We start from the raw sequence: 9729 nt of genomic DNA, 5'->3' as shown, positions 1-9729 counted from the left end.
TCTCTCTCCCTCCTTCTCGTCTCTGTTTGCTTCCGAAATAATCCTCACCTCTTCGTCCCTGTTGGTCCCTGCCACCTCCTTGGCAGATATCTGGATGACGTCTCCTTCGCGAGGACGACCTTTACGGGGAGACGAAGGCGGAAGCAGAGAGATCGAGAGACAATCGAAGAGCTCTCTCTCTCTTCTGCCTCTTTTTCGTCTTCCGACCCTTCTTCGGCCCGATCTGACGCACCCTTTTCTATTCTCATCTGCTGATCTCGTCTTCTCTGTTTCGGTTCCTTCGTAGGTAGCCGCCTTCTCTCCTTCTACTACCAACCACCATCTCGACTTCTCAAGATCCAAGGCAAAGATGCTCGCTCCTTTCGTCGCTCTCGCTCTCGTAGCGTCCTCGCTCTCAGTTTCAGCCTCACCAGCTTCGCTCCCTCTCTCCTTCAATCGACGAAGTGAAGATCTTCCTGAGGGAGTTTTCGTGAGGTCTCCTTGATTCTCTCTCTCTTTCTTCATCCTCTCTCTGTTGCTCACAATCAGGGCTGACCTTCACGATCGACTCGATTCGACAAACAGTACTTCCCTCCCTCCTCGTTCGCCTACACGCCAGGGAACATCACTCGCCTTCAGACAGCTCTCTGGGTACCTCCCAACACAACAGCCAACGCCAGCTTGCCTTCATTTCAAGCTTTTCATCCCGATTTCCTCACTCTGCTTGGCGATTCTCCATCGTCAGTAGCTCGAGTCTCACTCTCTCCCTCTCCATCTCCTCCCGCTCGTCGCAGCTTGCCCCATCGCTTCTCCCCGCCGCAATCTGAGCTGATCGGAAATTTCCCCATTTCTCGACACTCGGCAGGCTCAAGATCATTGCTGAGAACGATACCTATGCGTTCGCTCATGAGGTGAGCTGGCCGTCGTCGAAATCGAGAAAGAACGAATCGCACGCGACTGACATTCCGATTCGTTCCTTGCTTTGACTTGTAGGCTGCAATCTGGAACTCAGATACCAACGAGGTGATCTTCTCCGCCAACGGTACGTGCCGCGTTGTTCTCGAGCATCTCTCGCGTCGCAGAAGAAGCTGACTTCGTTTCGTTCCTCACTTCAGCTGGAGGACGTGAGTTCAGACTCGGCACTCACAAATCTCTATCAGCTGCTGATATGACCTCTGTTGACTTCCTTCTTCAGCTCTCGGAGACTCCAACATCGACAAGAACAACAAAGTCTTCAAGATCGCTCTCAACGGATACGACGGGAACGCTTCTCTTCCGTTCATTGAGATCTTGCCTCCTGCAGGTCAAGATATCGAGATGGTCAACGGTGAGCTTGGGCGATTTCTCTTCTCAACCTCTTATCCTGGTGTCCGAACTGACGCTCATTCGACGCGTCTTCAGGTGGAACTCCTTTCCGGGGCCAACTCCTCTTCACCTGTCAGGGACGAGGATCGATCCCTCCATCTCTCACTCTTGTTTCACCATACCCTCCCTACAACTCCACTGTTTTGCTCAACAACTACTTTGGAAGGTGAGAGACTCTTCGACGGCTTCGATGAAGCGAGCTTTCGAACTGACAACGACGCTCTCTCTTTTCTCTCTCCCTCCCTTTGCCTCTTTCTGCCTCTCAAGAACCTTCAATTCCGTCAACGACCTTCAAGTTCACAAGCCATCGGGAAAGATCTTCTTCACAGACACCTTGTGAGCTTGTATCCCTTTTCTCATCGCTCTCCCTTTCCTTTCTTGACCATCGTTCCGTTCCTTCTCTCCCTTCCCTTCGCTCAGGTACGGCTACCTTCAAGATTTCAGGCCTTACCCTACTCTTCCCGAGCAGGTTTACTCCTTCGACCCAGATACTGGCGTTGTTCGAGCCGGTGAGTCGCGTCTCGTCTTCGGCACTTGATCGAGCTCGTTTGAACTCACCTTTGTGTTTTCCTTTCGGATCCTTCTCCCAGTCGCCGACAACTTCGGGCACGTCAACGGAATATCCTTCTCTCCTGACTACTCGAAGGTTTACCTGTGAGCAGCAAATTTGACGATCGCGGCACAGGCTCAAGCTGACCCTTTTCTTTCTTCTTTTCAGAGCCGACACTGGAGCCGCGAACGGGACTTTCGATGCTTATTTGCCCGCTACTGTGTGAGTCTCACTTACAGCTCTCCACTCAAGAAGTTCGAAGATCATTTTCTTTCACTGAGTTGATAGAACGCGTCGCCTTCTTTCCAGCTACGTCTTCGACGTCGAGACCTCCAGTTCCGGAGCGGTTACCTTCGGAAACAGGAAACTTTTCGCTTACGCTGATACGTGAGTCGCCTATCGATACACCAGACCTTCACTGGCTCGAAAAACTGACTTTCTCGCTCCTCTCCATCATTCCTCTCTTATCCAGCGGCGTCCCCGACGGTCTCAAGGTCGATACGTCCGGAAACGTCTACGTCGGCTGTGGAGATGGAGTCCATGTTTGGAACCCCGACGGAGATCTCCTCGGGAAAATCTTCCTCGGGACCGGAAGCGCCAACCTAGCTTTCGCTGGAGACGCCGGTCTCGTTATCCTCGCAGAGACGAAGATCTTCCTCGCCAAGTTTGGGGCGTCTGCACCGGATCTTTGGAGCTACTAAGAGGGTTCCAGCATGTCGAAGGGATAGCCGGTACGAAGAAGAAGGAATGCATGCAGTCTTTCAAGTTCGAAACGAAAGATCATGAATCGATCAAACTTCAAAGCTTCGATTTCTCGAGACCCAAACTCGATCCTCCATCAACGGGGATGATCGCACCGGTGATGTGCGAGCCAGCTCTGGAAGAGAGGAAGAGAGCAATACCTGCGATGTCTGAAAAGGCAGAGAGAAGGAGTGATGAGTGAGCGAAGCGTCTCAAGGTCGAACGAATGCGACGCGACGATCAACGAACCTTCAGGCGTTCCCAATCGCCCAGTAGGCTGCTCACTGAGCAAAGCTGGAAGCTCGTTCTTGATACCATGCCTCGTCATGTTGGAAGGGAAAATTCCTGGCGCGATACCGTTGACCGAGATGTTTTTGCCAGCGAGCGACGCGGCGAGAATTCGAGTGACGTGGTTTGCTGCAGCCTTGGAAGTAGCATCTGCGAGAAGTGAGAAACAAGAGGAGATGAATCAAGTTAATTTCAGGTCCTTCGAGGCAGGAGGGTAGATGAAGGCAGAAATAACAGGCGGTAGACTACGATCCGGTCCTTGACTCACAGGAGTACGATCCCCACCCAGGGTTCGATAGCGCCATCTCAACGACGGCCTTAGATCCCCATACAGAGGTGATGTTGATGACTCGTCCAGGATCTGAGGTTAAAGAGTCAAAGGGAAAGAAGGGGGAATGGAATGCGAAATACGACGCGTCGTCAGATCGAGCGATTCGCCTTTGTCGAAACAGGCTCGCTGACCGATATTGTTCACGTCCTTTGAGAGGAGCGGAAGGAGCCTGTAGTCGTTTACAGCTGAGGTCAGCGTGGTCAACAGCTGGAAAGGAGGAAGAGGCGAGCAGGACGAACGCTGCCGTCAAGTAAAAGATGCTGAAGACACGGAACGAAGAAGCGTGATCAGCAAGGGGGTTGATCTGTCGAGGAAAAAGATCCCTTCAAGACTCACCTCTTCACGTTGAGAGCCATCACTCGATCCCATCCGTTCTTCTCGTCGAAATCCTCCAGTGGTGCGGCCCTGCGAGACAAAAATCGAAGACGTCTCGTTGAGCTCGTGGCGACTCGTTCTCTTTGACCAAAAGAGAAGAGCTGCCTACCATCCCATTCCCGAATTGTTGATCAAAACGTGAAGCTTCTCCTCTCTCTCCTTCATCTGAGCAGCAAGAGCATCGCAGCCAGCTTTGTCTCGCAGATCAGCAGCGACGGCTAAGCACGAGCCGCCCTGTCCAGACGAACGAGCGAGGGCGTTGAGCTCTAGGACAGTAGCTTCAAGCTGGGAGATCTTCCTTGAAGCGATGTAGACTGAATACCAAACGCACAGCGGTCAGAAGAGTTCTCGAGCAAGGCGAACAGAAAAAGGGAACGAGATGGACTCACCTTTGGCTCCCGATTGAACGAAGCCCGTCGCCATCGCTTTTCCTAGACCCGTTCCACCTCCTGTGATGAGGACGACCTTGCCTTTGATGTTGAAGAGGTGCGAAGAGGTGAGCTCTGGAGAGGACATCTTGAGGAGCGGGAGAGAAGGTGGTGGTTGGAAAGAAAGAAGCTCTCGACGAAACGGGGACTCTGTTACCGGATCTTTTTGATCGGATATAAGCTGGACCGATGTTGAAGTTAGATTGCTCGGGGAACCAGGGAGGTCAAGAGAAGTTCTCTCAGAGGAGGAAGAAGGAGGGAGGATGCGAGTCCTCGATGTTTCCTCGACGCGTCGAAACGAACAACTCGAGCTGTCTTCCTCTTCCCCATTTTTTCGGAATTCCGCTGCTGCTAGTCCAGCGCTTTAGCATTCGTTCCTGTAGAAGCCATCGGGAAAGGAAAAGGCATAAACAAAAGGCACCAAAATCTCAAGAAAAGCTGAAACTTCGAGGTCCCCTCCCTGGCTCCCCTTCCCCTAACCACCAACACTCCCCCCTCTTTCTCCTCCCTTCTCCTCTCTTGCCTTCCTTCCCTCTCGAAAGACCTCCCTCCTCCTTCTCCTCGTCCTTCTTCCCAACCCTCGATCCCTCCCTCCAAAACCTGCCTTCTTCTTTTCCTCTCTACGGCAGGCCGAACCGACTCCTAGTTTCCCTTTCACGCCTCGTCCCTCCTCCTCACTCCCTTCTCGACAACACATCACCTCCGTCTCTTCCACCAACCCTTCCTCTCCAACAACAGCAGCAGCAGGAACTTGATCGATGACGAGCTTGTTTTCTCGTTCTACCAACAAGAAGAAGAACAAGTCGCTCAAGCAGAGCATAGGGAATCCCTCCGCAGGAGGAGAAGGAGGAGGAGGAACAGTAGATGAGCATGGAAGAGTGGGAGGAGGAGGTGAAAGTTTCAGACAGAGAGTTGGGAGCGAACCGTGAGTACTCTTTCTCTCTCTCCTTCCTGTATATCGGACTGGTTGGGAGGAGAGGTGAACGGAGTGCGAGCTGAAGGCGGGAAGGAGAGAGAGAGCTCAACATGTCGAAGGGGAGAGGAGACAGGCTGGAGGGAAGAAGGTTGATCTCAGAGAGCTTCTTCGCTCGAGAGAGTCTCTCTAGCTCTCGTCGTCCAACATTGATCTCGACGTCCTGATGCTGAAGGAGACGCTAGACGGCACCTTGCGGGAGAAGGGAGGGAGGGAGGAGGAGGAGGACGGGCGAGTTTCTCAAGGGCATCGGCTTCCTCTTGGAGGAGGTTTTCGTTGCTTTTCGAGCTCGGAAAGTATTTCTTCGACCCCGAAGCTCCCTCTAGACCCTCCCAGCATACTCAGGATCACACCCTTGAGCCTGAGGGAGTCGTTGGAGTGGCTCTTGTGACCCGATGAGCTCGCAAGGAACGCCCTCCTTCGTCGCTCAACCTTCCTCTCCGCCTTCTTAGCTTCCTTTTCTCCGCTTTCCGTTCGCACCATCGCAGAATATAGCCGTTCTATTTACTTTCAGCGTAACTGACCTTGTCTTCCTCCCTCATCTGAAAGTGCTCGCCCCAAGACCTTGAACCTCCTCCCGATGACCCCTCCCTCCTCTCAATCGAAACGAGAGACTCCCCTCCCTCCAATCCCTCAATGGTCCTTCTCACCAACCGCCATCCCTCCTACACCTCACGTTCGACAGAGCAGTAACCCAGAAGGAGCAGAGATCCCTTGGGGACTCATGAGCGAAGGAAACAAGGTCGTGAGTCCTGCCGCTGCCCGAGCTCTCCGCCTTGGTTTCTTTCTCTCACTGCGCTAGCTGACTCTCGTCACCCTTCGCATCGCTTTCGTTCGATCGTCTGGGGTCGTAGGTGCTGGGACTGGAAGATACATCTAGGTTGGTTAGCGTGCTCAGTGGAGAGCTGTCGAAGAGAGGTGAGTTTTTCGAGGCCAGCTTCCGTTCGTCGCCGTTGCCTTGTTGACGTCTGTTTCCCTTTCTCTTCAGGTCTCTCAACACCCCTGCTCTTCTCCTCTCTCGCTCTCGACGTCTCGGCACCCAAAATCAAGTCTCTTATCCAGTCATTCATGACTACCATCATGTTCGTATCTCCTTCTTGCTCTCTTTCCGACCCGACGAGCTTGCTTCTCCTCCCGCTGACTTCTCTATCCTCGTCCTCGTTCAGCCCTCCGACAACCTTCCGAGCTAATGCAGCTCGTTCAACACCTCAGGAACGAGCTTGGGCTCAGGAAGTCAGCTACTCGGGAGAACGCGAGCTCGCTTGGGTCCTTCGATGGGGAACGTCGAGAGTCCTCAGGGTTCGAGCGGTTGGAGAGGAGAAGCGAGGACTGCTGGATTTCGACGTGTACGAGGACTGGAGAGGACGAGAGAGAAGTGAGCTCAGGCTCGACAGAGATGATCTTGCTGGTGAGCTTTGTTGAACGTCGAGTGCTGATCTGCTACCTTCGGTGCTTCCCTCTTTCAGCCGCAAGCTACCCTCCTACGCACTTCCACGCCTTCACCGCCGCTGCTGGTCCTCATCTCCAACCCATGATCGTCGATCTCTTCGGACTCTTTTCGAGACTTACGGCTCATTCTCACCTCGGAGGTTGCGTGAGTCCTTTCTTCTTCTTCGTCTTCCTCGTCGTCGTCGCGTCGTCGAGCTTCACCTTCATTCCGACGCGTCTCGCTCACTTCGTCTGACTCGTCCCCTGGTGTTCTCCTCGCCCAAAAATAGACTCCCTCCGTCATCGCAGGCTTCTTCGGTCCCCTCCTCTTTGGTCTCCCACCCTCCTCCCTCATCTCTCCGACCCACACCGCCTTCGTCCGTTCAGCCCTCGCAACCGAGCATCTCATCCTGGCCTTCATCCGCTCTCAGTCCGCCTCTTCCTCCATCACCTCAGGAGGAATCCCAGGTCGCCTCGAATTCTGGATCAAAGGCTACCCGTCCATGCTCCCTTCGGACCGCTTCCTCGCTTCAGGAGAACCTCGTCGAGGATCCAAGGTCGTTCGATCCGAGAGCGCTAGGAAGGACGTCAGAGCTTACTCGAAGGAGCTCTTCCGAAGCGGAGAGGGCTGGGCTGTGGAGTACTCTGTTGGGGGTGGAGGAGTCTGGAAGGCTTGGAGTTCGAGAGTCGCTATCCCCGCTCGAGGAGGAGCTGCCGCAGGAGGATCGACGATGCCACCGAAGTTCTCGAACGACTACAAGAAGAGACTTCACATCCCATCGCAGCTCCCTCCTCTCATCTCGACGGCTGGAGCATGGGAGGATCTGGGGAGTGGGAGGGCAGAGGAGGAGGAGGACGAGGGGAAGTGGAAGACGATGGTGGATAAGAGATGGGGAGATTTCATGGAGGCTGGGTTCGATGGAGGGCCGAATGTGGATAGGAAGGGATCGATATCGAGGAAACTGGAGTTTGATCTGACGGAGGGAGCCAAAGCTGTGAGTTCAGAAACGAAGCGGTTGGCGAGGAGATGTGAGCTGACCCCGACGCTCTCCTCTCGCACCGTCCTTTTTCAACAGCATCACGCCGAAAAACGAGAAACCCTCTCCTGGAACGACTTCTCCTCCTCAGGCTTCTCTCGAACCGACGATCCTCTTTCTCGGTCGCTCAACTTCTCCTCTCCCGTTCAGAAGGACATCCTCGATTGGCCCGAACGCAAGTCCCCTCCCTTCACCGTCGCCGTCTCTCGAAAAGTCGCTAACCTGCCGTGCGTGGTTGCGATTACAGATCGGGAGGAAGTTAGGAGAAGGCTGAAGAAGATGCAGAAGGATCTGCCTTCGTTTGAGTACGATACGAGGTGAGTCTTTGGTTTCGTCCGACGCGTCGAGTTTTCGAACGAAAGCTGACTTTCCTTGCTCGTTCGCTCGGCCTTGGCTTTCAGACCTCGACTCGGAGGAGAAATCATCCTCGAGGAAGCTTTCGTCGATGCCTGGGCGGATCTGCTGTTGAGTGGTGGGTGGATGGATCGTGACGAGACGACGTTGAGGGAGTGCAACTGGGCGATTGTGAGTCTCGTCCTTTCTTCCCTTCCTTTCGTATCGCTGACTACTGTTTTACATCTTCGCTACAGGCTCAATACAAGGCTCTTCCTCTCCAAGCTCCTCGGTCAGCCTTCCTCAGCGAAGACCCTCGAACGGAGGACCTCTACGTCGTCTACGAGGAGATCGTGCGTCTCATTCCCTCCTCCTCTTCGAAAACGTCGTCCCTGACTCTCATCATCTCATTTTACTCTTCGCAGGTCCCCATCGAGTACCAATCCCGTCTCCAGAATCCCAAGAAACAGTTCTCTCTCTTCTCCCCGAAACGTCCCAAGAAACAAAGCTCAGGCGCCGACTCCCTCCCCGAATCGAACTTCCGGCAAGTGAAGTCTCGAGACAAGGAGGAAGACTTCGAGTCTCTCGTTCGAAGAGGAGGTCCTACCAAGGTCATGTCGATCGTCGGACTCAACGCCAACAGCCAGAACGACAAGGAACGACCCGTCTCCGTCCTCCCTCCTCCTCCTCACCCCGTCCGTCCTTCTCAAACCCAGAACGTCCCACCACCTCCGCCTACCTCCCTTCTTCCAGCCAAACCACTCAAGCCCACCAAGTCGGCCTCGAGCATCAACATCGGACACAGCGAGAAGAAGTCGAAGAAGGAGGAGAAGAGCGGAGGGCTATTCGGAGGGAAGAACAAGACGAGCAAGAAGGAGGCGATGGCGATCCAGGGATCTCAGTCGTTCGACGAGTCCGATATTAACTTCGAGATGCGGTCGGAGGGAGAGAACGGATCGCCGAAAGGAAAGCATGCGAGAGGAGCTTCGAAGGATGACATGTGGATCGGTGAGTCGACGCGTCTTTCTCTTCCTTGTTTCGACTCAAAACCCTGAGCTGATCACCCTTCGTTCCCCCTGTTTATCCCTTCGCCGCTTTCTAGACATCCTAGTCACCTCTGGATCTCGTCGAGCAGGTTACGAGAAGCAATCCACCTCGGGAACCTCAGCAACTTCGGCGACGACGAACGACTCGACCTACCCTCACAAGAACAACCGAGCTCGTCAACGAACCTTCTCCGATCCCGAAACACCTCTCTCCCCCGTCCCCGTCCCCATCCCCCATCACATCCAAGCCCTTTCGGACTCCCCTTCTCGCTTCTACGAGAACGCCAACTCGGAAGTCGGGAACGACAACTTTTCGATCAACTCTGGCCCAGCCATCGTCGTTCGTTCGCCTACCTCCTCGACCGTTCAAACCACGAGACCCTTCTCCTACGCCGACGACGACGACATCCAACCGGTTCCCGACCCTCAACAAACCCTCGCGCCCTCTCCGTTGCCTCCAAGGTCGATGGCAGGAGGTCTTCCCTCGTCGCCGAAACCACCAGTCAAACCGCTTCTCGAGCCGGACGACGACGGCCGAGGGAGGAACGAAGCTAGGGATTCGGTGATGTCGGAGTACTCTCAAGGAGGTGGGGATACGGATTCGGAGGCCGGTCAGACTCCTACGGCCGAGGTGTTCGAGCCTCGAGGGATCAGTCCTGGGTGAGCGTCGTCTCTCCTTTCTCTCCTCTCCTTTCGAACAGTTCGGAGACTGACTGAGCTTTTCTTTTGCTGTCCTTTCCGACGAGTAGAAGCTACGTCCACGGACAGCCGCTGCACAACCTGCCCGAGGCGGAGGAGGAAGAGGAGGAGGAGGAGACGCGTCCTTCTCACTTTCATTAGGACTCTCTCCCTTCA

General features: G+C 54.4%; 3 protein-coding genes across 3 annotated transcripts; 2 read left to right on the top strand and 1 right to left on the bottom strand.

The window, feature by feature from the left end:
- Window positions 1-317: 317 nt before the first annotated feature.
- On the top strand, window positions 318-2659 carry BDY24DRAFT_399927 (SMP-30/gluconolactonase/LRE family protein). Its single transcript, XM_076641885.1, has 13 exons — window positions 318-469; window positions 565-719; window positions 845-890; window positions 973-1021; window positions 1095-1103; window positions 1175-1306; window positions 1381-1510; window positions 1612-1680; window positions 1765-1853; window positions 1935-1998; window positions 2063-2116; window positions 2204-2281; window positions 2367-2659. Exons 1-13 carry the CDS (start codon window positions 350-352, stop codon window positions 2593-2595), a joined length of 1224 nt encoding a protein of 407 aa, XP_076493633.1. The 5' UTR covers window positions 318-349; the 3' UTR covers window positions 2596-2659.
- A 33-nt stretch (window positions 2660-2692) lies between these two features.
- Window positions 2693-4145, bottom strand: BDY24DRAFT_407844 (uncharacterized protein; the record flags this gene model as incomplete). The annotated part of the gene is made up of 8 exons (XM_076642775.1): window positions 2693-2805; window positions 2885-3073; window positions 3192-3284; window positions 3386-3423; window positions 3494-3514; window positions 3591-3659; window positions 3739-3943; window positions 4019-4145. The coding sequence occupies 8 exons, from the start codon at window positions 4143-4145 to the stop codon at window positions 2693-2695; spliced, it is 855 nt and encodes a 284-aa protein (XP_076493632.1).
- A 670-nt stretch (window positions 4146-4815) lies between these two features.
- BDY24DRAFT_371981 (uncharacterized protein) lies at window positions 4816-9591 on the top strand (the record flags this gene model as incomplete). The annotated part of the gene is made up of 13 exons (XM_076638179.1): window positions 4816-4982; window positions 5580-5775; window positions 5885-5948; window positions 6019-6112; window positions 6197-6405; window positions 6497-6624; window positions 6749-7453; window positions 7535-7812; window positions 7897-8020; window positions 8086-8181; window positions 8254-8836; window positions 8931-9534; window positions 9576-9591. The coding sequence occupies 13 exons, from the start codon at window positions 4816-4818 to the stop codon at window positions 9589-9591; spliced, it is 3264 nt and encodes a 1087-aa protein (XP_076493631.1).
- Window positions 9592-9729: the final 138 nt, after the last annotated feature.

Source organism: Mrakia frigida (assembly GCF_051309035.1).
Source record: "Mrakia frigida strain ATCC 22029 unplaced genomic scaffold BDY24scaffold_33, whole genome shotgun sequence".
Taxonomy (NCBI): Eukaryota; Fungi; Basidiomycota; class Tremellomycetes; order Cystofilobasidiales; family Mrakiaceae; genus Mrakia; species Mrakia frigida.
Note: the sequence above shows the minus strand (reverse complement) of the source record. Positions and strands in the feature narration are given on the sequence as shown.

Excerpts from the sequence above, each read along its gene's own strand:
- BDY24DRAFT_399927 (XM_076641885.1), top strand. The coding sequence starts at position 350 with ATGCTCGCTCCTTTCGTCGCTCTCGCTCTCGTAGCGTCCTCGCTCTCA. Across the intron at positions 470-564 it reads ATCTTCCTGAGGGAGTTTTC|TACTTCCCTCCCTCCTCGTT; the intron begins GTGAGGTCTCCT and ends TTCGACAAACAG. Across the intron at positions 891-972 it reads CCTATGCGTTCGCTCATGAG|GCTGCAATCTGGAACTCAGA; the intron begins GTGAGCTGGCCG and ends TTTGACTTGTAG.